This window comes from Carica papaya, chromosome 3 (assembly GCF_054855325.1).
Source record: "Carica papaya isolate Zhongbai chromosome 3, ASM5485532v1, whole genome shotgun sequence".
In the NCBI taxonomy this organism is placed as follows: Eukaryota; Viridiplantae; Streptophyta; class Magnoliopsida; order Brassicales; family Caricaceae; genus Carica; species Carica papaya.
This window is the reverse complement of record NC_142311.1, coordinates 25,818,052-25,843,083: the sequence shown is the minus strand read 5'-3', so window position 1 is coordinate 25,843,083 and position 25,032 is coordinate 25,818,052. Positions and strand designations below refer to the sequence as shown.

General features: G+C 32.3%; 3 protein-coding genes across 5 annotated transcripts; 2 read left to right on the top strand and 1 right to left on the bottom strand.

Annotated features, from left to right (window-relative positions):
• Positions 1 to 5,559: 5,559 nt before the first annotated feature.
• On the bottom strand, positions 5,560 to 7,021 carry LOC110811379 (Tetratricopeptide repeat (TPR)-like superfamily protein). The gene is made up of 3 exons (XM_022037870.2): positions 6,400 to 7,021; positions 6,144 to 6,316; positions 5,560 to 6,058 (listed from the first exon to the last, which is right to left on the bottom strand). The coding sequence occupies exons 1-3, from the start codon at positions 6,967 to 6,969 to the stop codon at positions 5,947 to 5,949; spliced, it is 855 nt and encodes a 284-aa protein (XP_021893562.2). The 5' UTR covers positions 6,970 to 7,021; the 3' UTR covers positions 5,560 to 5,946.
• Positions 7,022 to 9,332: 2,311 nt separating this feature from the next.
• On the top strand, positions 9,333 to 15,747 carry LOC110811387 (zinc finger CCCH domain-containing protein 12-like). Of its 3 annotated transcripts, none has more exons than XR_015817950.1 (3): positions 9,333 to 10,873; positions 13,128 to 14,387; positions 15,099 to 15,199. XR_015817950.1 is itself a non-coding variant. In XM_088216339.1 (3 exons), the coding sequence occupies exons 1-3, from the start codon at positions 9,958 to 9,960 to the stop codon at positions 15,377 to 15,379; spliced, it is 1,245 nt and encodes a 414-aa protein (XP_088072465.1). In that variant the 5' UTR covers positions 9,334 to 9,957; the 3' UTR covers positions 15,380 to 15,747. The 3 variants fall into 3 exon arrangements, 2 of the variants coding, with proteins under 2 accessions (XP_088072465.1, XP_088072466.1); XM_088216339.1 differs by having other exon boundaries at positions 9,334 to 10,873; positions 14,340 to 14,387; positions 15,099 to 15,747; XM_088216340.1 differs by lacking the exon at positions 13,128 to 14,387 and having other exon boundaries at positions 9,336 to 10,873; positions 15,099 to 15,747.
• A 4,303-nt stretch (positions 15,748 to 20,050) lies between these two features.
• Positions 20,051 to 21,232, top strand: LOC110811415 (RING-H2 finger protein ATL29-like). The gene has a single exon (XM_022037914.2). The coding sequence runs from the start codon at positions 20,275 to 20,277 to the stop codon at positions 21,109 to 21,111; it is 837 nt and encodes a 278-aa protein (XP_021893606.2). The 5' UTR covers positions 20,051 to 20,274; the 3' UTR covers positions 21,112 to 21,232.
• Positions 21,233 to 25,032: the final 3,800 nt, after the last annotated feature.

Sequence of the window (25,032 nt, the reverse complement as noted above, 5' to 3'; positions counted from 1 at the left end):
AATTGTTTTCAATTAAATCTCTAACCATTTTTTACCCCTTTTTATTATTATTATTATTATTATTTTATTAAATCAAATTAAAATTAAATAAATCAAATTAAAATTATATATTTAATAATTATATTCATATAACAATAATTAATAAAAAGAAAAAAGGAAAGGTTGGGTGTTACAAGAGGACTTGGTTCCAAAGCCCGATTCGCAAGAAGATTGCGAGTAGATACTAGATATTTTTTTATTTTTTATTTATTTCCTTATTTCTCGTATTTTTTTCAAAGTATTGATTTTGTGATGTTGTTCAGTACTTTTAAGTTATTGTGTAAGGAATGAAACATTAACATTTTATCTCGCTTTCATACTTAAATTATTATATATTTTTTCTTTTGAATTTCTAGAGCCGTTACATTAATCAATACTATTTATTTCTAAATAATTATACTCCAATAAAATTGTTAAGCTGTTACAACCAGGATGATGCAAATTATACAAAATTTCTTTAAAATTTTTAACCTTTCAATATTTAGTTTTTCTTTTTAAAAAAAATTCAAAAAAGAGTCGCAACTAATCTTATTGCAAGCAAAATCAAGCACTAATTCTTCTACTAATCTTTTATCAGAAATTCAAAATGGAAGGATATAAAATAGGAATATGTTAGACACCTACTTGTAGATTTATTACTTAAATTGTGACTTATATGTAAATTTTAAGAATCTATCTATGCAGGTGTATAATGGTAAAATTCATTCTTAAAATTTAATAATTATTTATTGACTAGATTTGATAAAAAAATATCTAAATACTTTTTTAAAAAAAAAGTAAAAAGAAATAAAAGAGAAATATAATTAAATTATCTGATTTTTTATTCTCAATTTTTTTTCCCTCTACCCAAATCAATGTCGGAAGAACATTTCTAACCATAAAAGTCATGATTGCATGAAAGTAATAAAATATATTCGTGATAAAAGATAATATTTTAAATTGATCAAAGAAATAATTATTTTGTATTTAGGAAATATAATTTCATCTTCCTAATTATTATAATTTTTTAAGTCTAGTTATTTCTCTAATTATGTGTTTGTCGTTCGAGAATCTATCTAATGCTATTGTGATTGAAAACAAAACAAAATTTAAATCAAAAGATGTGAACAAAGGGCACAAGTAAATTTTTATTAACTTAATCCTTTCAATCATCATTTTTCTTCAAAACAAACAAATTCCATTTACATTTATCCAAAATCAAAATCTTGAGACAAACAAATGTCATAAACAGGTATAAAGAGGTTTCATTAATTCAGAAGGAAGATAGATTACAGTAGAATTTACAAATAAATGTCAACACCCATGATATTATTAGTTAGAAAGTTATCTTCTATAACACAAGATTATGTAGAAGAAGATGAATGAGGTCATCTTTGAAAATGGATATTATTGTGATATCTGTACTACCCGAAATTAAATTGTAATATTCAAAATTTATGTATAAAATTTATTTTTTAATTTTATAAATTATTATTTTATGTAAAATTAGAAAAAAAAAAATGTGGATGATGAAATTAAAAATAATTTTGGAAGAAATTGGTGAAAATTTGGATTATATGGGTGTTTTTGAAAAAAAAATCAGAAACTGAATGTCAAAATGCAATTTAAAAAAAATGAGCTATGTAGGACGCCCAGTCAGCAGCCCCGACGAACTGAAGCACGCAGCATGGCAAGGCACGCTGATATGGTGCCACGCTGTCGATCCGCATGCCCGCGATCGAACAGTGTAGATTTGTTCCCGCGCCCGTGGATGGTTCAGATCTGTTTTCTCCTCAGACACGATCGGACGGTCGCGATTAAACACAATGAATGATCCAAATCCACTTTTTACATAAACGCGATCAGATGATTCAGATCAAATTGCAAAGAACGGTACAGATTCACTTCATATTTAAACGTGATCAGACGATTCAGATCAAACGCGATCGGACAGTCCATATCAAACGCGATCGGACGGTCCAGATTAAAAAAAGATATATATAAATACCTCTCTTAATACCAAATCCTAACCCTAACCGTCAGACCTCCCGTCGGAGAAGAAGAGCCATTTACCCGGAAGGGAGCCGACCGTCACCTGCTGCCGCGCCGGAGCCACTCTCGACTACTAAAAGAGGTAAAATTTTTCCCATTTGCTCGAAATTCAAGAGCAAAATGACTGACGGATGAGCCAAAAATCGCGGGTAAATCTCGACAGCGCCGCCGCGGAAAAAATCAAAAAAGCCTCCGATTAGACCCCTCCCGATTTCCGTTTCGTGCAATTTTTCTACCATTGCAATTACCATTTTTTTTCTACAGGTTGACCGAATCAAATTATCCAACCACGAAGGTGAGCCGGCGGAGCCGTCGCACCAGAAACTCTGTCGTCGATAAGCCTCTATTTTTCAATTTTTTCGGCTAACTGAGACTTCTTAGTGTGTTTTCTCACAAAGAGGAGTACAAAATCGGCCAAAATCAACTGAAATTGGCCGAAAACGGCTAGCCTAAGGCAAACCACTACTGTGGGCGGCGGTGCCATCGCCGGAGCATGGCAGCATCGTCGTGCTGGAATTCCAAAATTGACCGAAAATGATTTCTAACACCGATTTTTTGGAGTATTTTTAGGGACCCGAAGACTGCCAATAGGCACAGCTGAAAACTTAGCATTTTAGATATCGATTCGAGTAAGAATCTCTCATCTTATTCCTTATTATGGAATTGAAGTTTAATTATGAATAATATGGTATTTTGCGTAATTTAAAAATATCGATAATTAAATGTTACTAATGGAGTCGAAACCGATTATTTATTACTGTTTGTCATGTTTTACTGATTGATTGATTTCATAGTTTCGAATGTATGATAATACACAAGAATTGGTATGATAATTCAATTGTGTTTTCTTGATGCATGAATTACTTGTTTTACGTGATTTATAGTTAATTGGGGAATTAGAAATCAAAGGTAAATGAAAAATCATTTGATTAAGTGAATAGATGAATGACAGTCTTACTGGATATTCTGAGAGATAGTGGACGAACCAGGTACATAGAGAATCTTACCATGAACGTTGCCTCATACCGGATAGGATATGGAGACGGCCTGTTTCACCTTCATACCGGACATGATATTGAGGGATGATATTTCTTGGCAGTCATACCGGACGAGGCATGGGGGCGGTTCGTTAGTTGAAAATGTTGAAAAATGGTTCACGCGTAGTGGAGACATCCTTATGGACCCCTATGGATACTAGTAGGCCGATGAATGAGAAATTTATTGTTCCGACTGATTGAATATGAAACTATAATATTGTTTACGTTATTGACTTTATAGATCGATTTTGAAAATCTCCCTACGGTAAGTGTACAATAAATAATTTTATTTTTATAAATAAATTTTACTTAAATTAAGAGTTCCATTAATTATTTTTATAATTTTTACCAACCTTCATTTTTGTATTAGTGAGTAGCGCGATATTCTTATTAGGCTAGTGTAGCTCACTCTTTCATTAACCATTTCAGATAAAGAGAACCAAGATCTAGAATCCGATCCATAAGAGAGTTGCGAATAGGCCGTTCAGTTTGTTTACTTTTCTTGTATTTCTTTGATTATTAGTTATTTTTTTAGAATGGTCATTCTCGTAATCCTATTAGATATCCTGAATTATTGTGTAAGGAATATAAACTCTAATTTATTGTTTCGCTTCTGCATTCAATTCATAATATATTTCTTTTCAAGTTCACGAGCTGTTACAATATCTCTTCAAGCACTCATCTTATTCGATTAATAATGAAATATTAGATAGGTCACAACAATGCATGAACTTATTTCATTGACAACCTATCTAAATTCTCTTACGTGAGATGGAAAGCTCTTCCTTGGGCCTTGCTCAAGCTTAATATCAACAACTTTGCTCGAGTTGACCTTAGATATGCAATTATTGGTGGCCTTATTAATGGCAAACATAGTCACTAGGTTGTTGGCTTTATATGCAACCTCAATATCAACACCTCCTCGTCAGCTAAAAGTTCATGGAGTTTTAGAAGGACTAAAGTTCGCCCAGAGAGAAGGAACTGAAAAGTTTATAGTTCATATCGATTTGTTATATGTCAAGCAACTTCTACAAAATCCAATTTGAATGCCCAAATTAATGCTCTTCCTAATTTAAATTGGGATATCTAGATATTAGATGTCCATAGAGAAAACAACATTTATTCTAATTATTTGGCTCAGTTGATCTTACCATACTCCGATAAGATATACTAAGATCTTACAATCACCGGAGGGCTTTCATGCTTCCCTCTACCTTAATCACTAAGATCTGTTTAATCGAGCATTAGTTAAGTTGTTATTTCAAAATTTTAAATTATAGTTCAATAAGGATGATATTAATATTTAATAATTTCTAAATATATTGTAGATATTAAAAAAATTCAAAAAAAAAAAAAAACATTCAGACTATGCAATAAAATCAAGTCCAAAACACATTTAATGGAGTGGCATGTAACTCATATATATAATATATATGCTGCCGATTACTATCTCAACAAGAAATTTTTAGCAGTGTATATATGCTGCTTTCTAAACCTTGTCTCGGGTGCTAAAAGTTTCTTGATAAATCTTTACTTGTTTCTTTTTAATAGTTTTTTCTTCAATCTCATAGATTTTGTTTGAAATAAATCTACCCAGTGCTTCGATAATCACACACAATTAATTAAAAATATTGATTTAATACACTTACAAATTATTATACAATTATCCAAATATAATAATTTTGGACTCTATAAGAAGACTTTGCCGGAAATCTTTTAAAAGAGTTCAATCATCTACATTTTCAGTCCATACTATGAAAAATACAGATCTTCAAAATTGCATGATTATCAAATTCCTATTGTTTTTTTTTTTTTTTTCAGTATTCATTTCTTTCTCTGCAAAAAATTATCGATGACTCTCTAGAAAGACAATGTACACAACCTTTCTTAGTCTACTTTTGTGCATAATGTTGTCAACAAACACCAAATATATATATATATATATTAGTTTATCATTGTCCAAATCTGAAAAAAACTAAGATTTATGACTATATATATATATATATATATATATATAAATTCTCGTACATAATTTAATACAAATAAATCACAATCATTTATCTTTTCAATACTATTTATAATACATTTGGAATAAGAATTTTAATCCCGCAACTATCAAAAATTATACTCATATTATTTAATAATGATGTATGACTTGAATCCATATCGAGGTTAATACTGAAATATTTTTCGATGGGAGATTGAAATATCACAGTATGTGGAAATCTATTTAAGAAAAAACACATGTAGGTGGGATATGGAGTTCAACCCCCTCGGTGAGGGGAGGGAATCAGATCCTTATAAGAAAGCAATTTAGGCTATGTGTTTGGAACAGATTAATAAATGCGATATAGAATTTATTTGCAAATCCAAACTTAAAAAGGCTAATTAGGAATAGGTGTAAATTGTGCTGAAGCGATTAAGAAACTGAGTATATAGAAAGATTGAAAAATAATAGAATTTGGAATTTATTGTTTGATTTCCACATGGAATTTCACATTTGTAAATTTACAGAAGATACATTATATGTCATTTTTAGATTTATTTCAAACGAGTGCAGTGAGATATATTTACATTAATTAAGAACATAGATAAAAAGACTTGAGAGGAGATGAAGAGCAATTACCGGTTCTGTACAGTACTCAAAGATGAGTGCAGGAGCAGCAACTTATTCCAACAAATTGACACGAAAACTCGATATTTTTGGTTAGCAGCATCAAAGAGGATTTCAGTCGATCCCTCTACCAATGTTAAAATTAAAATTGCACAGTATTTTTGGCTTCTCATAACACTTTCAATCTCCCTCAAACACTCGCTCAATTCCTTGTTTGTTTGTTGCCTAACAAGCTACGATCATAGCACCTGAATCCTCCATTAACTTTCCATTCATTTCTTTCTCTTCATCTTCATCCGCTTCCCACATAAAGTGTGCATATGATCCCAGCACCATACTGAACATGGTTTATATTCAACACAAATTTAATTAACAAATGAGTTGAAAACAAAAAAAAAAAAACAAACGAAATACATGCACACCAATCATCAGGAGAAGCACAAACAGCTTGATCGAAGTAACTTCTGGCTCTCTTCTCATCTCCCTGCGTTTCCCATATAAGTCCCCCATACAAACTCAACACTTCTCCGTCTCCGGGGCTCGCCAGTATCGCCCTCTCGTAATACTCTTCTGCTCTCTCTGCATCTTTCTCTACCTATTTATTCAAATTAATCAGTCACATCATTTTATTAACTAGCCGACTATAATTTTTACAGAGGTTTTCGTGTATATATTTACCTCGTATAAGAATTTGCCGTAGTTTCTCAACAAAAGTGAATTCTCGGGGTTCGACTTCAATATTTCTCGATAGTATTCCCCAATCTGCTTCCTCTTGTCTCCATTTTCTCCCTCTGTTTTACCCTTTCGTTTACATCCATCGTCACCAGAACCGCTGCCTAATCCCTCTCCCGGAAAGCCCAGTTCGTCCGACGGAATACCGCTCTCCGGCCAGATTCCAGCGGAGCCGACATCATTCCTTCCGAGGATCAGCGATCCGTAATCATCAACCTCATCCTCCTCGACTTCCGGAATTTTATCCGAAAAAGATCGGAAACCCATCCCTCCCATCTTCATGGACACGGAGAGACCATTCCTCTCCGATCTGACGATGTCGTTTTCCGACAGCGTTCGCCGGATTCCCGTGGGCCGAGAATGATCGGTTTTAAACCGGAGACGACTGTTCGGAGAGTTGATGGGAGAGAACGGTCCGGTGGTTGAGGGTTGAAGATAGAAAGAAGCCCTGGGCGAAGCAGAGACCAGGGTATGGTGAACCGGCAAGGAGCCGCTTCTCAAGAGAATAGCTTTCATGGCTGCTTGGCTACCCTTTTTATTGGTTTGTTTTAGTTGGAGAAACCAAGAAGCCCCTAAGCGGATGTGCATATATATACTTAAACTTTGACCGTTAGATGCGCTGACTTTCTTGTAGACTGATAACAGATTAGAGACACGTGTTAAACAGTTTTGACGGTAGATTTATGGTGGAGGGTTGGATACGCAGTTGAGAGAGAAACGCGTGTGCAAACTGCACGGGAGTGGTCGGCGAAAGTAACGATCTTCTCTCTCCTGTGAGAGTTGGCGCCGCAAGTCACGAGAGCAGCGTGATCCAGTTACGACGTCGTGCCACGTGGACAAAAAATGCGAGTAAATAATTTTCTCTTATATATAAATATTTTTACTTCAAAATAATATTACTTCGTTAACAATAATGTCAATATTAATTTTGAAGATATAATTTTTTCAAAAAAAATGTTATATCATTATTAAAGTAGTATATTTTGTAGTAATAATAATTTGATTGGGGCATCTGGTTAACGTACCACATGGGCTCCACGTGTGCTTCCTCGTTCATGCTTTAATTTAAACACTCTAAAATAATAATATATATATATATATTTTTTTTTTTTGTATGAAATTAATTATTTATATTTACTTCATTTATTTAAGAAAATAATAAAAATAACCTCCCATACAAAAATAAATTATTGAAAGAGAAGCAGAGCGGTTAGGGACAAAGGGAGGCAATGTCAATTTACTGTCGGTACGTGTAAATAAATCTAAAAAATTTTCTTATCAGGAACACATACGTCCATGAGTTTGAACAAAAAAATTTCCAAGTTATTTCCATTTTTTAAAAAATTTTAAATTGCTACCCATTTTATTTGATGTTCGTGTCCTAAGTAGTCATAGGTTATTATGATAAGACCATAAGTAGATAAAAAAAAAAATATTTAAGAATAATTTTATAGAATTATAAAGTCATTAAGTAGTGTTTTAACTTTTTTAATATATTGAAAAAAAATTTATAAGATAATTCTGCAAAAAAAATACTAAATATCTAAAATTATTATAAATGTATTCGATTAGTTTGAAATATATTGAAGTATTTAAAAATATGTTAAATGAAACAATTACAACATGTATATGAGAATATCCACCAACACACCTAAAAGTACTTAACATAGAAATAGACCTATTTATTTAAAATGCACAAAAAATTATGACCCATTATTTATACTAAAATTATCACCCAATTTGTAGTGTGATACTACCATATTTAATTACGAAAAATTTGTCACTGTAAAGTTAATATTTCAACTTGTATGCTATCCTAAAATTATTTTAATTCAAAAATTCTTTTTTAAAAATTTGACCAATGATAGAATTTTTATTGTTTTGATTATGTCTTTTGTTGTGCGGTTTGAGTTTATGCATCATGATAGTTGAATATTGTTACTAGTTTGAAATCTCTACATTTAGATTCATATTTATTATTATTATTTTTTATAAAGAAAATAATTTATTCTTTTTTACCTTATGATACAATACCATATACAATAATTTTTTTTTCTTTATGAATGTATGGTTAAATATTTTTAATTTGATCTTATATATATTTATTATAAATATATAAAGAATTCAAATTTTCATCGATTTTGAGTAAAATATTATTTTGTAAAAATTTTTATTATGTGAGACTCGTGTCAATTAAAAAAAATTATAAGTTTCACATAAAAGTAAAAAGAATTTTTTTATTATTTTAATTAATATAAGATAGAAAAAAATTATGAAATAAGGAATGTAATATTGATATAGGTTACAAACTCTATATTTATGAATAGATAATTAAAATTTTATAGGTGACTATTTTTCATAAAAAATAAAAAGATTACGTAGACTCTAAACAAATTTAATGGAACACTTTTGTATATCTTATAAAAAAATTGTGTTTTAAGGATTACATTTCTACTTATAAATATAAAAATCAATTCATACTCCCAATGAGATATGAGAAAAAGAACCAATTGTATGTTAACATAATTATCATGGAATTAGTTTATCTCTTAATTTAGAAATTCTATAAAGAAATTCAAAATTTTACTGCAAATTTTTAGCAATTTATATCTTCTTTGACCGCATCATTCGATCATAGAAAGTCTGTAAATGAATCCCAAAATTGCTTAAGTAAATATAGTATTTGGTTTATACATAATCTTGACCCCCACCCCACCCCCCAAAAAAAAAAAAAAAAGAAAAAAAGAATAGAACGTGTGAAATACCGAGATCCGGATCCGAAATTAATTTATTACCCGAAATGGTACACGTCAGCATTAGCATTGGATGATGAAGACAAAAAATAAATAAATAATTAAAAAGTAATTTAATGAGAAGTGAACATCATCGTCATCACCTTACCTCTTCTCTCCCAGCTTCTTCTCGTTGCAGAGAGAGACAGAGTGTTTATTTACCCATTTTTTTTTTTTTTTTTAAATTTTTACTTAATTATAAAATTATTACACCCCACACGCACTAAATCCTAATCCAAGTTTTTGGAGATCTCTCAATTTTTTTTTTTTTTTTAATGAATCTGTCTTAAATTTCTTCAACTGTTTCTATGAAAATCTAATCTAATTTTTCTGTTTGCCATCTATGTAAACATGTTATAATGATTATCCTATCATATTCTAATCCTGTAGATCTATTGCCTTATTTCCCTCTTTAATTTCTTCCATATCTTTTTATTTTCTTCCTCTTTCTTCTTTGTACTCTTGAGTTTTGCCTTTTAATTTCAACCACGATTTCATCTTCGGAGCCTATAAATTTCGGTGTTGGATGTGTGTTTGAGTCATCAAACTCTCAAATCTTCAACATTTTGCATTCTTTTTTTCCGAGCTTCTGATTAAATTCAGAGGATTGGAGTTACTACGTATTCAAACCCTCGTTCTTTTTCCTTTTACATCACTCAGTTTTACAGACCACCTAGGGTTTCTGTTTTTTTTTTTTTTTAATAATTCTGGGATGGACTGTGGTCGGGATTCGGGTGGGAATGTAGTCCATGTGATCACTGGGAACATGCCAGCTGAGAATTGGATTCCAAATCCCAACGATCAAGTTTGGGCCACTGAAGAGGACTACCGCGTTTGGACCAACCCGGAGGCGTCAAACGACAACGGTTCCAGCTCTAACTACGACCAACGCCCCTCCCAAACACGGTCTGGAAGCGAGCAGCCGCCGAGCAAGAAGAACAGGAACTCCCAGGAAGCAAATTCCTCTACCAGCAACCGGGCCAAGGCAATCGGTAAGATGTTCTTCAAAACGAAGCTGTGCTGCAAGTTCAGAGCAGGGACGTGCCCTTACGTCACCAACTGCAATTTCGCCCACAGTGTGGAGGAGCTACGGCGGCCCCCTGCTAACTGGCAGGAAATCGTGGCTGCGCATGAGGAGGAGAAAGCTGCGGCTGCGGCAGCTGGGAATCCCGTGGCGGAGCCCAGGGAGGAATTTCAGATTCCTTCACTGGGATCTTCTGCATTTGGAGGTGAAATGGGGAGGTCGTATAAGGGTCGACATTGCAAAAAGTTTTACACAGAAGAGGGATGCCCCTATGGGGACAACTGTACGTTCTTGCATGATGAGCAGTCCAAGAATCGGGAAAGCGTTGCTATAAGCTTGGGGCCGGGTGGATATGGAGGTTCTGCTGGGAGTGGGAGTGGTGCTGCAGTGGCTACTGCCGCTACTGGTGCTGGTGCCGGTGCTGGTGCCGGTGCTGGTGCCGGTGCCGGTGCTGGTGCTGGTGCCGGTGCTGGTGCTGGTGCTGGTGCTGGTGCTGCCCAAAATGTCAAGCCTTCCAACTGGAAGACAAGGATATGTAACAAGTGGGAAATCACGGGGTATTGTCCCTTCGGAAATAAGTGCCATTTTGCTCATGGCGCTGCAGGTATGATTGCTTTTTCATTTCTGCTTTTGTTCTCTAGTTTTTAACTGGTCAGATAGTCTAGCTATGCTTTGAATTTTCTTGTGAATTTGTGTAAGAGGAAGCCGAGTACTTGTTTTTGAATTATAGATGTTTCAGTTTAAAGAAGATAAAATAGTAGTTTGATCTTTTAGGTTTAGGATAGGAGAGGACTTTCCCAATCTGGAGGTTTACAGTCCCCTTCTTGATTGACATGTAAAAGAAACCCATACAATTTAGGAATAAAGTTATCTCTTTGCTTTATCATGCTAAAATTCCTATGGAGCCTCCAGTGAAAAATGCGATATAGGTCTTGAAACTTGTACGGGAACCTCTAGTTAGAAGCTCTTGGATCCCGAGATGCAATCAACAAGAGATGTATGTCTACCCTATTGAATTTGCAAATGCTTTCAGTTGTCTGGCTGGAAACTTTTGCACTTTTGCCATCTCTAGCTACTACATCTTATGCTTTTGATCTTTCTATATTCCACATTTAATGGTTTCCTAGCACATCCTACTTTATTTGTATACTACCATTTCTTTTTCCATATACATCAGGTTTGAAGGTGACTTTAAAGAAAAAGAAAGAAAATAATATATTTTAACATAGTTAGAACCAAAGGAATCACAAAGTATGTGAAATTAAAAGGTCCAGAAGTTCCTAGATCCTCATTGACAAAAATAGGATGCCCAATAAATAAAACGGTAAGACTATAGCTTTGATGATTGCCACTCCTTTGTTCTAAATACAGAATATCAGTCACTCAAATTTTTTGGAGAGAAGGAAATTATGACAATATTGTTTCATGAATCATCATATTCTAGTATTTTGTCCAGGATTGGCATGGTACTATTTAAGGCTGAAGTTTCATACACAGCTTTATGTTCATGAAACTAGGATGTATCTGATAATTTTTTGAGACAACTAGAATGTGTTAATCATACACATGTTTGGTTTAAGTCTCATTTAATGTCTACCTTGCTCATTCACTTAATTATTAAACCAATCTTTTTAAGTAGAACGGTATCAATATTCTCATATTGGTACTATCTCTACTTCTATCCCAAATTTCTCTAAGTAGGGAAAAAAAATTTACCTTTGAAGAATTTAAGGTGAGAGTGGGAGTTGTTATATCTAAAACTATTCCTTAACTTGATGGGTGATACTTTCCTCTTTTTATATATGGTATCGGTTCTAGTCAAACTGTACATTTCGTGTGTCCTTATTAGCAAGTTGTATTATAATTGATGCATCTGTCATATTATCAAGGAAGTGAATGAATTTCCATTTAAGAAAAAAAGAAAAAAAGAAGGAATAGGATAGGAATTGATGGAAGTTGAACCAAATTGAAAATAATAGTTATTTTTTACGCATTGCAGAAATTAATTTCTGGAAACTGCAATCACACCTTTTATATTGTGGCATTACCTTCTTCTCACCTTTCTTAAATGTTGAATGCAATCTTTCCTACTAAGCATGTGAGTTTTTGTGATTTGGTTTTGGTTACATTGTGAAAGTCACTAGCTAATCAACAAGCAACAAATAGAAGGAATGAAAATTAATAAATATGTTCAATTTTTTTTTTTTCGAAAAGTAAGTATGTTTAAATTTAACATAAATTTTATACAAGCCATAACTTGTATAACTTCTAAAATATTTAGGAACTATGAAAATATAATTCACCATTAAATGTTGAAATTTTAAAATACAATTCAAGGACACAAGCTAAAACTAATAAAATTTTACAACTAAATTTTAAGTCTTTTAGACTTAATAGGAAACTCTTCAAGTATGTAAATCTTGTATCGAAATATTTTTTAGCTCAATATATTATATTTAAGTATCAGGTATACAAATATATTATTATGTTGGGCGGTACCCCTTTGGTGCCTTGTGCATAATAATATTTCACTTTTATTTCAAAAAAAAAATATATATATATTATGTTTATAGTATATGAGAATATGTATCTAATGTACCAGATTAACAGTTTGGTTTCGGTGGTTTCAAATTTCAGCTTGGTTTCAATTATCTGCATTCTTTTAAAATGGCAAACCAAAATTAAAAAGTAAAAAATCAGGTTTGGTATTTTTATGTTTTAATGAACACCTCTTACTAAACATGTCATTATTTAAGAACTGCACTAGTATCTCTCTCAAGCATTTCCTTTAGTTCCATTTATGACAGCAATAAAGCATTTGAAAGAAATTCATTATTGATTCTTTGCTTTTCAAGCAGGGAACATAAATGAAGAGGAGATCACATCCAAATTAGTTTTACTGTCTCTTCTTGCATGTCTTATTTTCAATCACTTGGGCCTTCTGTTAGCATAAACAATACCCGGAAAACAAAATTCCTTTTTATTTAATACAATTTGGAGAAAAAATCAATCCATTAACCTATTTTCTCAACTATAATTTATTTTTTTTACAGTTTATTTCTATATTTCTAGTTAGCTTGAACCAAAGAAGACTCCAAAAGGTGAGAAATCAGTCCAGTCGAGTTTTTGCGTCATGCATCCTCTCCTAGTCTCTTTTATCTTCTAGGGGATTACCTGTTATAGGACTAAAATATTTTCAGTTTCTTTGATGATGTTCATTGAATGTGTGTGTAAATGTGTTTGCTGATTTGAACAGTTGTAGAGGTGCAACACGAGGGGTAACAAGGTGTTTATTGTCTGGTGAACCAGCCACTATGTTGCATTTGTCCAATATAAAAGATGTTCTCGATTTGGAAAAACTGTTTTACAAGTTTTCATTAGTAGCATTTGGTCCATAAAAATTATAGCACTGACATTGTAAAAGAGTCTAATCCTGTGTTTGGTGGCATAAGGAGTAATCTAAGGAAAAAAAAAGTTATAATTTGAGGAACCATGGACTAACTTCTCCTTGAAATTCTTACCTCTCCTATTTTAACAACCAGATTTTACCATAGATAATATGCCTTGCATCTAGAAGATTGTGGGATTTGGCTCTCAATCTTTTCAACCTTTCCTGGGCAGTCAGTGGCTTCGTGGCTGATGAAATCTGGACTTAGGATGGCATATATGCTATCAGAGGTAGGAAAAAACCTCATATAACTCATTCCATTGGCTGCTGCTGTGTTGATGATCTGTACAACAGAGTTTTTGAGGACATTCTCTCTTCTTTTGTTAATATTGGAGATCATTGGTTCTGGACCTTGTGTTTTTTGTTTAGTAGAAGTCATTCAATCATGTCACAGGAGGATCTGGGAACCTTTATCGACATTTTGTCCTCTTCAGGATAGTTTTCTTCCATTTCTACAGGGGTGGCCCTTCCTTTGGGCCTCATTGATATATATTTTCTTTTCTCTGGAAAAGAGTTCCCTGAGCAATCCTTCTTTTCTTGAAAAGAACTAATTAATTTATAAATTACAAACAACTCTTGGAACCTTATTCTTCCCGTCCTATCTCTCTCTCAACAATGTCAGTGTCGGTGGCAATCCCTCTTGGCAGTCTCAGGCATCCATCATGTCAAGGTTTTTTTCTTTTTCTTTTTCTTTTTATTTTGCTTATCTATTTTATTAAATTTATTTTGATTATTTATATTTTGAGTACAATGGTTTTTTCAATCGTTATTAATTTAAATTTGAACTTATTTTTGAATTGTTAGTAATTGTTGGAAAGTACACTTTAATGTAGTTTACTAATTTATGTTTTAATAACATAATTTATTAATTAATCAATACATCAAATTAAATTGATTTTCTATTTAAAAGTATTTAGCACTGTAATTAACTCTAAAAACTATATAAATTAACATTTAACATCACAAAGGCATTAAAGTGACTGTAAGTTTGTTCTTTCGGGGGGGAAAAAAGTGACTCTAAGTCTGATATTATATTTTATCTTGTTTGGTAGTTAGCAAGCATAAGAATACACAAAGATTTCCCACCAATCCTATGCATATCAGATAAAATTTTATTCTCTCCAATCTATGCATATCAGTATGTTTTTCTGTTTTCTCCTACTCTATCCTGTCTATTTGCATCAAAACACTGCCATAGTATCAGAAAGTTAGCCTTTTGGATCAATGGTGCTAGATTACTAGTTCTTTATCTGTGTGGATGCTTCTGTTCTAGCATGACGCCACAGCATTTGATAGAATTCCATATGTTAAGCATTTTTTTCTAAATATAATAGGAGGAATTAGACCTTTTTAACGTAGAAACTGAATTTTCTGATCACAGAGTTACATCGATATGGAGGGGGGCTTGTTGATACAGATGGAAAGGATTCTTCTGCTCCCCCATCTGACTCCAAACAGGGAGGAGCAGCTTCAAAAACTCCAGCTGACACTGTGGTTGCATCAGCCACTTCAGTTACTCATACCGATGTTTATCATATCGGGGTTCCTGCACAAAGGCCATCCATTGTGATACAAAAGCCAGGGCAAAGAACTCTTCAAAAGTGGAAGGGCCCAGATAAAATCAGTAGGATATATGGTGACTGGATCGATGATATGGAATAGAATCTCGGTCCTGAATCCACAAATCTGCAGGAACAACAACATGAGCTCATGTAGCTTGAAGAATTAAGAAGCTCAATCCAGACAGCAGAAACTGGTGTAGCGTTTAGGACGATATGATGCATGCATAGAATCACACAGTTTGAGTTAGGGGAGGCTTCAGTCTTATGTTGCCTCCAAGGTTTTAGTGGATGAGTCTGCAAATTTAGTTGTATCACTATTTAGTTCAAGTATCTGGAAAGTTGAAGCTTCTATCACTCTCTGTACTCTATCAATGTTATCAAGTGTGATTGCTAGATGACACTTTCATGTAAGGAGATAGTAATCATCTTTGTAACAGTCCATCAAATTCACAGACTTTTTCTTCTCTCTCTCTTCTTCTTTTGTTGCCACCATGGAAGTTTGCTTGGTCTTGTTAACGAACATGATCTGTTGGAAGAACCAAAATGAATGGTTGATGTGGGAATATTTTAATTTGATTATGTGAAAGGGTTATATTATTAGGGTATTCGGTAACCAATTATTTTCTCATTTCTTCCTTAGAGATGCAAGCCTTTAACTATTAGTTAATGATTATTGCTTTTTTAAGTTTTAAAATTTTCAAAAGAACAATTAAACGCTAATTAAAATAACTATTATTAATTATTATTATTCCATCATTTAATTGTTTATAGTTGTTATTAGTCATTGGCAATTGAACTACTAGTATTTGCCAATTGATGCAGAATAGGTAGCTTTTAAAAGTATACATATTTTACTTATAAAAAATATGAGACAGAATAAATAAATAAATAAAAGTATAAATATTTTGAAAAGTTAACTGAAAGGAATATGAATATTTAAATTTTATTATCTAAAATTTTGAAAAGTTTACAATAAAAGAAAGTATGAAGATCTTATTTTCCTATTTTTTTTAAAAAAAAAAATTTATATTTCCTAATACTTTATATTTAACTTATTTTCATATTTTCTTTGTTTTTTTTTTTAATAGATTTTCTGTTTTTATTGTATCTTAGAGACTAAAAATAAGGTATCTTACCTTAATTATTAAGTAGACTATTATAATTATTGTTTAAACATTAAAATATTATTTTAATTATTGAGATTCAAGATCTTCAAGTTTGATTCTTGACATATTTATTCTAAATTTTCTCTTTAAACTCTTTTTATCCTACATCACCAATTCAATTATTACCATCACTAGCAGCTGATAATTAATTATCAAAATTAAATAATTGTTTAGATGTATTCTTAAAATTTTCATATATACTTGTATATCGACATACAGATAATCTTATTATTTTTTTTGCTGACCTCTAAAAGATTATATTGTTGTTTCATATCTTTAAACTACCTAGTAGAAGAGCTTGCGAATTTGCTTAAACTAATCGTTTGAATATGCTCATAAATTCCTCAGATATACTTATAAGCTGATACACATACAACTCTATTATTTTCTTTATTGGATTTTAAAAGGTTATACTATTATTTCTTGTCTCTTAGTTGCTTAGTAGAAGCTTGTTGAATCTTAAAGGGTACATTTATCTTATTTTTTTAATTCGCAATTGTTGGCGAATTATCCTTAAGGGCAATTTTTGCACCCTGAAGCTATATCAATTCCATCCAATGTTTATAAAAATCTTAAATGACAAATATAGATTCTTGGGCTGCTAAACTTACTATTTCTGCCACTAATGGTGATTGTCCTACTATTGTTGTTGTGTCTAATACTCTTATTGATTTCAAAGGTGTGCCTCCTCCAAAGATTCTTATATTACTACTGTATTATTTGTAAAGTCATTCTTTTATATATCAAAGTTGAGGTTTTTAATAAAGATGACTTCAAAAGATGGCAAGAATGTGTTGTTTTTCCTTTCACTGGTTCCAAGCTTGCTAAACAATCTTCTAATCAATTGAAACTTTGATTTCATGAAAATATAATTATCAGTACCATCTCTAACAAACTTTTCAATGGATGATGTTGCTCTTACTCTCACTAATTCGAAGCCTACTATATCATCCTCTAACCAATTGACAAAATATTCTCTTGCTGGTAGATTTGTATGAAAGACATAGGTAAGAGAAATGTAATTTTGAGTTTTAAATCATAAGGAAGGGTAATAGTACAATGGTATCACAAGAACATTATGTTTTAGAACTTCTCAAGAAGTTTGAGCATTTTGGGTTACATCTTTGAGTACCCCTTATAATACTAACACTTAATTAAAGAAAAATAAAACTTGTTCTGTTGATCAATATTTGTATGCACATATTACTGACAGTCTAACGTATTTGATAAACTTTTTTAAACCTAATATAACACATGCTACTTATAGATCAAACAAGTATACACATAATGCCAATAATGACAACTAGAGTATTTTATTAAAACTAGTGAAAATATTTGAAAATTTCCATGAACTATATTATTTTATGTAGTGGACTTCTAGCTATATTAGAAGGATATGATAATCTAACTAGATTTCAAATTTAGATTAGACAAAATTCACTAATGATTATATATTCACCCATCATATTAGTGCAATTATTAGGAAGTCAATTAAAAAAATTATTAGTGCTAAATTCATGATGGAATTAGAGTTTATTGTTCTAAAACTGGCTGGAAATGAAGCTGGGTGGTTAAGAAACTTCTTAGAAAATATTTCATTGGCCATAAAACCAATGTCTTATGTGGTTATGCTTTGTGATCACCAAATAACAACAATCATTATATTGAATAAGATTTTTAATTGTAAGAATAGATATACTCATTTAAAATATGATGTGACTAAACTACTAATTAAAGATATAATTATATCTATTGATTATGTGAGTTTAACATGTGAACTTTGCTGATCTTTGACTAAACCTTTAAGAAGAAACTAATAAATGAAACAACAAGAAAATGAAACTATAGTTAGTTTAAGACATGAACAATAATAATAACCTAACCTATGCGATCAATGTCCCATGAATTAGCTTTACATGAGTAGTAACAAGTCATTAATTAATTTCCTAAAGCACTATTATAAATATAAATAATGCAAAACTATGATGAATATGAAAATGAATTAGACTCTTAATCAAATTTTATATCCTTTATAAATGGTGTATTTAGCTACAGATATACATGATGGAATGATCTATATGAGTTTAGATGAGAGCTCCTTTTACGAGATTTATAGCAAAGTCTTTAGAGCATTAATGAAAAATTATACTAATAAATAACTACAAAATTTGTATGAGATATAATGTAGCAATGAAAATTTTAACTTACAACAAGAATTTTAAGTTCATAGAAAGTTAAAAGTTTAAATAGTTATTCTCTAACTTATAACTCATTTAGTTTAAATCTGTTTCATAATTTAAAAGACACAATATCTGATATATTATACTTAAAATCGAGCATAGTAATCTCTTTATTGTTCTTTCGAAATATGTTTGATCATTGAAAATTTTCAAAAATTAAGTAAACGCTAATTAAAGTAGTAGCTACAACATTATTCTACCATTTAATTCTTTCTAATAATTATTAATGGTTGACAATTTAATTATTGTCATCACTCGTCATTACCAATTTAATTATTACCGTTACTATAATTTAATTATCAAAATTAAATCTACATAAACTAACTGTTGACATTCATATGCAAATTTTTTAGATATAGTTGTACATCTATAGAGACATAACTTTATCATCTTCTTTGCTCAGGTTTAAAATATTATACTGTTGTTTTCGATCTCCTATCTTCTTACTATAAAAGCTTATTACATCTAGAGGGATATATTTATTTTATTTTCTTAATTAATAGTTATAAACGAATTATTCTTAAGGATACCTCAACTTATATTTATTTTACCCATTCTTTATGATAGTAAGTATAACAGTAAAGTATAATACAAGTTTTTTTTTTTTTTTTTATCCGTGATATGTCTCTTGAAACTATTGACAAATAAATTTTTGTTATAATTATTTTATTAAACAACTATAGTACCTCTCGTGAGAAAAAGTAAAGTAGATCCGATCTTAGAGACTAGTCATGGTCGAAGAAAATTAAATTTACTAAGAATCCATATAAAAAGAAAATTCAAACATTTCAGTAATTTGTAATTTTTAGGAAGATTTTTTTTTTTCTCTACTTATACATTCTTATATAGGAGAATCGCTGAATCTTTAGTTAATGAAAGAAATATACTTATCTATTTTATACCGTTATGGTAAGCTCCCTTAATGAATAAAATTATGAGTTTAATGTAGTTAATAAGTGCCCCCGAGATGTGAAGTATATAGTCCACGTGTGACACTTACAAGTTTATTATTGTCGCGTAATTAAAATTATGTTGTATAAGTGTCCTATGTAATTTGAATATTATCATTTTTATACATCAAATGATAATTAATTTAAATTTTTCTTCAAATTTATAAAATATGGTAACACTTATCAAAATTTCTTTCTTGGTTGTTTTAAGACTTTGAATTAGCCCTTAATATATTAATAGTTTAAAACAAAGTGTGTTATGGTAACAAAGAAGATTACATTTCCATAAATGGAAAAGAATATATATTCTATAAAAAGAAAAATTGGAGAGTGTAAAACATTTTTGGGAAATTTATAATAATAGTAAATAGAAATAATTGTGAGACAGACATGAATTCTTCTCACAATGACTCGTTCCATGGCCATCATCCCTACCGAACGCCAGCAACCAAATCACCTTCCCATGGACTTCCCTCCTTATTTTTCTCTCTTCTTACAGTCCACCCAAAATATCTTCTTCTTTCAATTCTCATTATATTATCTTCTTCTTCTTCTTTTCCAATTCTCTCTTGTTCGTCTTCACCAGAAATCTCCAGGCCGGAATCCTCATTTCTCCGGCCGCCGACCCTTTTCTTTTCCATGTCGAATTCAGCCAGCCCTCCTCAGCCCCATTCTCCAGATCAACCTTATTCCCCGCCCATCACCGTTCTCTTAGCCGTCTTTCTCCTAATCTTCTTCTTTGTCGGATTCTTCTCCATCTATTTCTGCAAGTGTTTTCTCGAGAACGCCGTTACCGCCTGGAATATCCGTCGCAGCTTATCGGGAAGTCTAGTGCGCACCGCAAGTTCTCCCATTAATCCTGGTCTTGACCCCAAAGCAATCCAAGCCTTCCCCTCTTTTCCGTACTCTTCCGTCAAAGAATACCGCCGGGAGAAGTACGGCCTCGAATGCGCTATCTGTCTCTGCGAGTTCACAGACGACGATATGCTTCGACTTTTAACGACATGCTACCATGTATTCCACCAAGAATGTATAGATCTCTGGCTGGAATCTCATCGGACATGCCCTGTTTGTCGCGGTGACCTAGATTTACCTGTAGATGAAATTGGGAAATCCCCTGTTTTCGTTCATAGCAGTAGTAATGGAAGCCATCAGGAACAGATCAGAGACGCCGTAGTGGAAGACGCAGTGTGTATTACGATCAGAGATGATGAAGAGAGGAGAGAAGAAGAAGAAAGGAAGTATGAAGAGAGATTTTCAAGATCGCATTCAACTGGACACTCGATAGTTAGGAGTAGGGAGGAAGAAGAAGAGAAGTATAGATTGAGATTGCCGGAGCACGTTCGGATAAAAATCACGAGAGGACATAATTCAACGGAAAGTTGTATTACATTTGGTGAAAATTGTTCAGCTCCGAAGACCGCCGGTGGTTTTGCAGAGCTTTCAGGCGTTCAAAATTCCGGCGACAAACTCTAACTCTCGTAACATCTTTCGCCAGTTTATTTTCTCTGTATTCAGATTAAACCATAAAAAATTTAACCTAGTAATTAACTAATTAACCATAAAATTAATTATAGAAGTTACTTTTCACCACTAACTTTCTTCGCTTTTTTTTTTTTTTTTACATATAATGCAACTAATAAAGGTATGTGTAATATATAGTTTATTACAACTCATGTTCTTAAATAGATGAGTAAAAAACATTAATAATCCATGTTCTTTTTCTAAAATAATTATGTGAATGATGATTCTAATTTTTTTTTTTTGCAACATCTTTAGATTCCTTAGAAAATTTTTTTAGAACATTTAAATGTTATTTAACAACTAGTTTATGGTCTAATTTCATAGATTGCAATTCAATCATCAACATTGCTTATGTACATATAAAATGTTGGCACCGAGTCAAGGACAATGAAATGAAACGAAACATTAAGCATAACTATTAAACAAATTAACTCATAATCTATTCTAATCTAAATTCCAATTTGAGGTTTTAGAAAATCATTAACCTAGACAAATATATGAGCATTTAAACAATAAATTAATCTTTTAATATCATTTACATTATCATTATGCATACCTTATAGAATAAGGTATTGAACCTATTATATATTTTAAGTTAAATATCGAAATATTATAAAAAAAAATTATATAGGATCATCATTCCACTTTACTTTGGTATATATATCTCTACTTTAACATGCATAATTTTTGCCAAAAACTTAACTCAAGCATGAGAAAATACATGACAAAATTATTTTGATTCAAACCGAAAATACTAGCACGATTACATTCATAAAAACTCAAAACGTAGATAAAATTAGTGGCAATTACCTAGCGCTAAACGACTTTGTTTGTTTCCTACTGTTTTGGTCTCACAAAATAATTTCACAAATTTTTTATCTTCACTCTCTGTAACAATTCTTTTTTTTTTTGTTTTTTTTTCTATTTCTAAATCATCTTATTTTTTTGGTTTCAAGTATCTATTAAAATTCTTGAGTTTTTAAATAAAATGCCAAAAAAAAAGACTTTCCTCATTTTCAACCTCTCACTCTTATGTTTTTCCTCTTTATCTCCTCCTTTAAGGATTTAAGCCCTTTTTTTTTTATATAGACGAAGTAAATCATTATCACGTAAATCGTCAATCAATCATCATCATCACGTGGTTCTTTTAGAAAGTCATGATTACCTTTTTAACTCCTAAATAATCATCATATTTTCTTCATTTTTATGTTTTTCAAGCTGCCAGCTACCATTTATCTTGTTATTTTGAATGAAAAAACTAAATGAAAAGGGAGAGCTTAACATAGCCCTTAAATACTAGATGGGGATTTAATCCTCGCCTTAAATGACGCGGTTTGATTGGATCAAGAATTGTATTTAGACGATGTTGCTTAAAGTCATGTTTGGGACAGTTTTTCGCACAACTTTTGTGTTTCAAAAAATACTTTTACAAGTAAACAAGTAAATAAAAAGTACTTTTAACAAAAAGTAAAACCCAAATATGTTTTTATTAAGTTTTAACACAGTTTTAACTTTTAATAACAATTTACAACTAAAATTTCAAAAGTTATTATTTAAAATAATAATACTTTATGCAGTTATTTTTATCAAATGTCAAACAATTTTTTTGTAAAAGTTTTTAGTGAACAATTATTTTAATAATATTTTAGAACTCCTAGCAAAACCTAAATGTCAACTAAACTTCCATTAAAACTGAAGCAACCAAGCTTGAACAGTGTTATTTGGAGGAAATAATGTAATGCCCAATTTTAATTTAATGTAAATTAAATTAATTTATACAATTTTTAAATTTTTTTTAATTTTAATTTAATGTAAAAATGAAGAAAATGTGATGGATGATGAAATTGAAAACGATTTTGGGGAAAAATGGGTGACAATTTGGGTTATGTGAGAATTTTTTATCGAAAAATCAGAAAATGGGGATCAAAATACAATTTAGAAAACTTGTATCACGTAGAATGCCTAGTTAGCAGCCTCGGCAAACCAGGACGTGCCGCGTGGCAACGGATGCTGATGCGATGCCACACGGGCGATCCGCGTGCCCGCAATTGAACAGCCCAGATCCGTTCCCACGCGCACGGACGGCCTAGATGCGTTCCCTCCCCAAACGCAATCGGATGGTCAGATTTAAACGCGATCGGATGGTTCAGATTAGATCGTGATGAACAGCTTAGATTCACTCCCTATTTAATCACGATCGGACGGTCCAGATCAAACACTATGGACGACCTAGATTAAATGGTGATGGATATAAATAACTCTCTTCACACCAAACCCTAACTCTAGCCGCCAGACACCCTCGCTGGAGAAGAAGACTCAACCGCCGGGAAGGAGAGCCGTCGCCACCTGCTATAATGCCCAATTTCAATTTAATGTAAATTAAATTAATTTATGTAATTTTTTTTAATTTTAATTTAGTGTAAAAATGAAGAAAATTTGATGGATGATGAAATTGAAAATGATTTTGGAAAAAATGGGTAAAATTTTGGGTTCTGTGGGTATTTTTAAAAGAAAAATCAGAAAATAGATGTCAAAATACAATTTAGAAAACTTGTGCCACGTAGAATGTCTAGTCAGCAGCCCTAACAAACCAGAACACACTGTGTGGCAACGGACGCTGATGCAGTGCCACGCGGGCGATCCGCGTGCCCGTGATTGAATGGCCCAGATCCATTCTCGCATGTACGAACGGCCTGGATGCGTTCCCTCTCCAAATGTGATCTAACAGTTAGATTTAAATGCAATCGGACGGTCTAGATTAGATCGGGATGAACGGTCTAGATTCACTCTCTATTTAATCGCGATTAGACAGTCCAGATCAAACGCGATGGACGATCCAGATTAGATGGGGATAGATATAAATAACATTTTTCACACCAAATCCTAACCCTAGTCGCCAGCCACCCTTGTCGGATAAGAAGACCCAGCCGCCAAGAAGGAGAGCCGTCGCCATCCACCGCCGCACCGGAGCTATTTTCGACCACTGAAAAAGGTAAAAAAAATTTCTTTTGCTTGGAATTCAATTTTAAATACCTCCATGTCTAAATCAGAGCAAAAGGACCGACCGATTGACCGAAAACTGTAGGCAAAGTCTGGTGCCGTAGCCGCGGAGAATTTCACAAAATGCCTCTGATGAGGCCCTTCCCGATTCCTGTTCGGTGTAATTTTTTCACTATTGTAATCACCGTTTTCTTCTCTATAGGTTGACCAGAGCAAAACACCCAATTGCAACGTCAGCCGGAGGAGCCGTCGCACCGGAGAACCCTACCACCGGTGAGTTTCGATTTTTTATATTTTTTCGGTCAACCAAGGCCCCTTAAAATATTTTCTCGCAGGAGTTTATGCAAAATTGACCGAATCCGGCAGAAAACAGCCAACCCAAGGTAGATCGCCGCTGCGGGCGACAATGCCATCACCGGAGCACGGCAGAGCTACCGTGCCAGAATTCTGAAATTGGCCAAAATTGGGTCATAAGACTGATTTTGGATTTTTTGGAATATTTGTAGGTATTTATAGCGCGTTTTAATTCTCGAAGAAAAATTTAGGGAATCCGGGGACCGCCGGTAGGCGCAATCAATAAGTTTTACTTTTCAAACATCGAATTGAGTAAGAATCCCTCACCCTATCATCTGTTATAGAATTGAAGTCAAATTAACAATAATACAGTATTTTGTACCCTTTAGAAAATATCTATAATTAATTACAGGTTACTAAGGCAGAACAAAAAATTATTTTCTGTTGATTCTATCGATTTATTTCATAGTTTTAATGCATAATAATATCTGATTTATCGATTTTATAATTTGAATGCATGTATTGCTGCCTTACGCGACTATTGTTAAATTGAGAAACCAGGATATGATTGCATTCCCT

Excerpts from the sequence above, each read along its gene's own strand:
- LOC110811379 (XM_022037870.2), bottom strand. The coding sequence starts at position 6,969 with ATGAAAGCTATTCTCTTGAGAAGCGGCTCCTTGCCGGTTCACCATACC. Across the intron at positions 6,317-6,399 it reads ACGGCAAATTCTTATACGAG|GTAGAGAAAGATGCAGAGAG; the intron begins GTAAATATATAC and ends TTGAATAAATAG. Across the intron at positions 6,059-6,143 it reads TGTGCTTCTCCTGATGATTG|TATGGTGCTGGGATCATATG; the intron begins GTGTGCATGTAT and ends AACCATGTTCAG.
- LOC110811387 (XM_088216339.1), top strand. The coding sequence starts at position 9,958 with ATGGACTGTGGTCGGGATTCGGGTGGGAATGTAGTCCATGTGATCACT. Across the intron at positions 10,874-14,339 it reads TTTTGCTCATGGCGCTGCAG|TGTCGGTGGCAATCCCTCTT; the intron begins GTATGATTGCTT and ends CAACAATGTCAG. Across the intron at positions 14,388-15,098 it reads CAGGCATCCATCATGTCAAG|AGTTACATCGATATGGAGGG; the intron begins GTTTTTTTCTTT and ends TTCTGATCACAG.
- LOC110811415 (XM_022037914.2), top strand. The coding sequence starts at position 20,275 with ATGTCGAATTCAGCCAGCCCTCCTCAGCCCCATTCTCCAGATCAACCT.